Genomic DNA, 1,366 nt, shown 5'->3' with positions numbered 1-1,366 from the left:
GTTTTCAGAGTCTAGGTAAGCACAACAAGGAGCTTATTATTTCATCAACTGTATTTCTATGATGTATGTAAAATTCTTAAAGACGAGAATTATATACAGGAAAGAATCAATAATATACATGACCGATGAGAGAAAACAGAACAAAAACATAGTCTATAATATTCTGGTACTCCTACTTCATGTTCTAACAATGATTATTGGATTACTTGTACAGATCGTCTTCATCCTCATCAGCTGCCGTGGAGGTGTGGACAGCAGCTTCCGCCGCCTGTGGCTGCGCCGGGAAGCGAAACTCGGTGCCGAACCCCCTAGACTGCTGCAGCGTCTGCGCGAATGCCTGGTACTTCCTGATGGCGGCGTCGCTCACGCTCCGCCTCGCGTACTTCATCGATTCCTCGAAGTGAGCCGCCTTAATCTCTGCTACCTCCTCCTCTTCCTGCCTGCCGTCCATCTCCATGGTGTCTTTTTCCATCCTCTGCCTCTCCATGTCCTTTTCAATGTCCTCCCTGATGGCGTACTTGCACGCCCTTTGGCAGATCTCCGTGATGTCGGCACCGCTAAAGCCGGCGGTGAACCTTGCCAGCGCACCGAGGTCGGCGTCCTTGGCCACAGGAGACTTCCTGAGGCAGGCCTTGAAGATCTGGTGTCGCGAGGCCTCGTCCGGCAAGGGGATGTAGATGAGCTGGTCCAGGCGGCCGGGACGGAGCAACGCCGAGTCAATGATGTCCGGTCTATTGGTGGCGCCGATGATGAAGACCGTCTTCTTGGCGTTCATGCCGTCCATCTCGGTGAGCAGCTGGTTCAAGACCCTGTCCGCCGCACCGCCGGCATCCCCCACCCTGCCTCCCCTCTGGGTTGCGATGGAGTCAAGCTCGTCGAAGAACAAGACGCACGGCGCAGACTGGCGCGCCTTGTCAAAGATTTCACGCACGTTGGCCTCACTTTCACCGAACCACATGGTGAGCAGCTCTGGCCCCTTGATGCTGATGAAGTTGGCCTGACACTCGTTGGCGATCGCCTTCGCCAGCAAGGTCTTGCCACATCCCGGTGGCCCGTAGAAGAGGACGCCCTTGGACGGCGACATGCCGAACTTCTCAAATTTCTCTGGGTGCTCGACCGGGTACTGTACGGTCTCTTGCAGCTCCCTCTTGACGCCGTCGAGGCCGCCGATATCGTTCCAGTTGACGTTGGGCACCTCGACGACGGTCTCACGAAGCGCGGACGGGTTGGTGCCGATGAGAGCCGTCTTAAGGTGGTCATTGGTGACGGCCATGGAGTTCAAGATCTCGGCATCAATGGTGTCGTCCTCTAAGTCGATCACGTCCATCTTCTCCCTGATGCACTGCAACGCCGCCTCGGTGCAGAG

General features: G+C 55.8%; 1 protein-coding gene across 1 annotated transcript; it reads right to left on the bottom strand.

Moving 5' to 3' along the window:
• Nucleotides 1-202: 202 nt before the first annotated feature.
• Nucleotides 203-1,273, bottom strand: LOC119347435 (cell division cycle protein 48 homolog). The gene has a single exon (XM_037616179.1). The coding sequence runs from the start codon at nt 1,271-1,273 to the stop codon at nt 203-205; it is 1,071 nt and encodes a 356-aa protein (XP_037472076.1).
• Nucleotides 1,274-1,366: the final 93 nt, after the last annotated feature.

Source organism: Triticum dicoccoides, unplaced genomic scaffold (genome assembly GCF_002162155.2).
Source record: "Triticum dicoccoides isolate Atlit2015 ecotype Zavitan unplaced genomic scaffold, WEW_v2.0 scaffold67657, whole genome shotgun sequence".
Lineage (NCBI taxonomy): Eukaryota > Viridiplantae > Streptophyta > Magnoliopsida > Poales > Poaceae > Triticum > Triticum dicoccoides.
The sequence above is the reverse complement of the archived record's forward strand: the minus strand, read 5'-3'. Positions and strand labels throughout refer to the sequence as shown.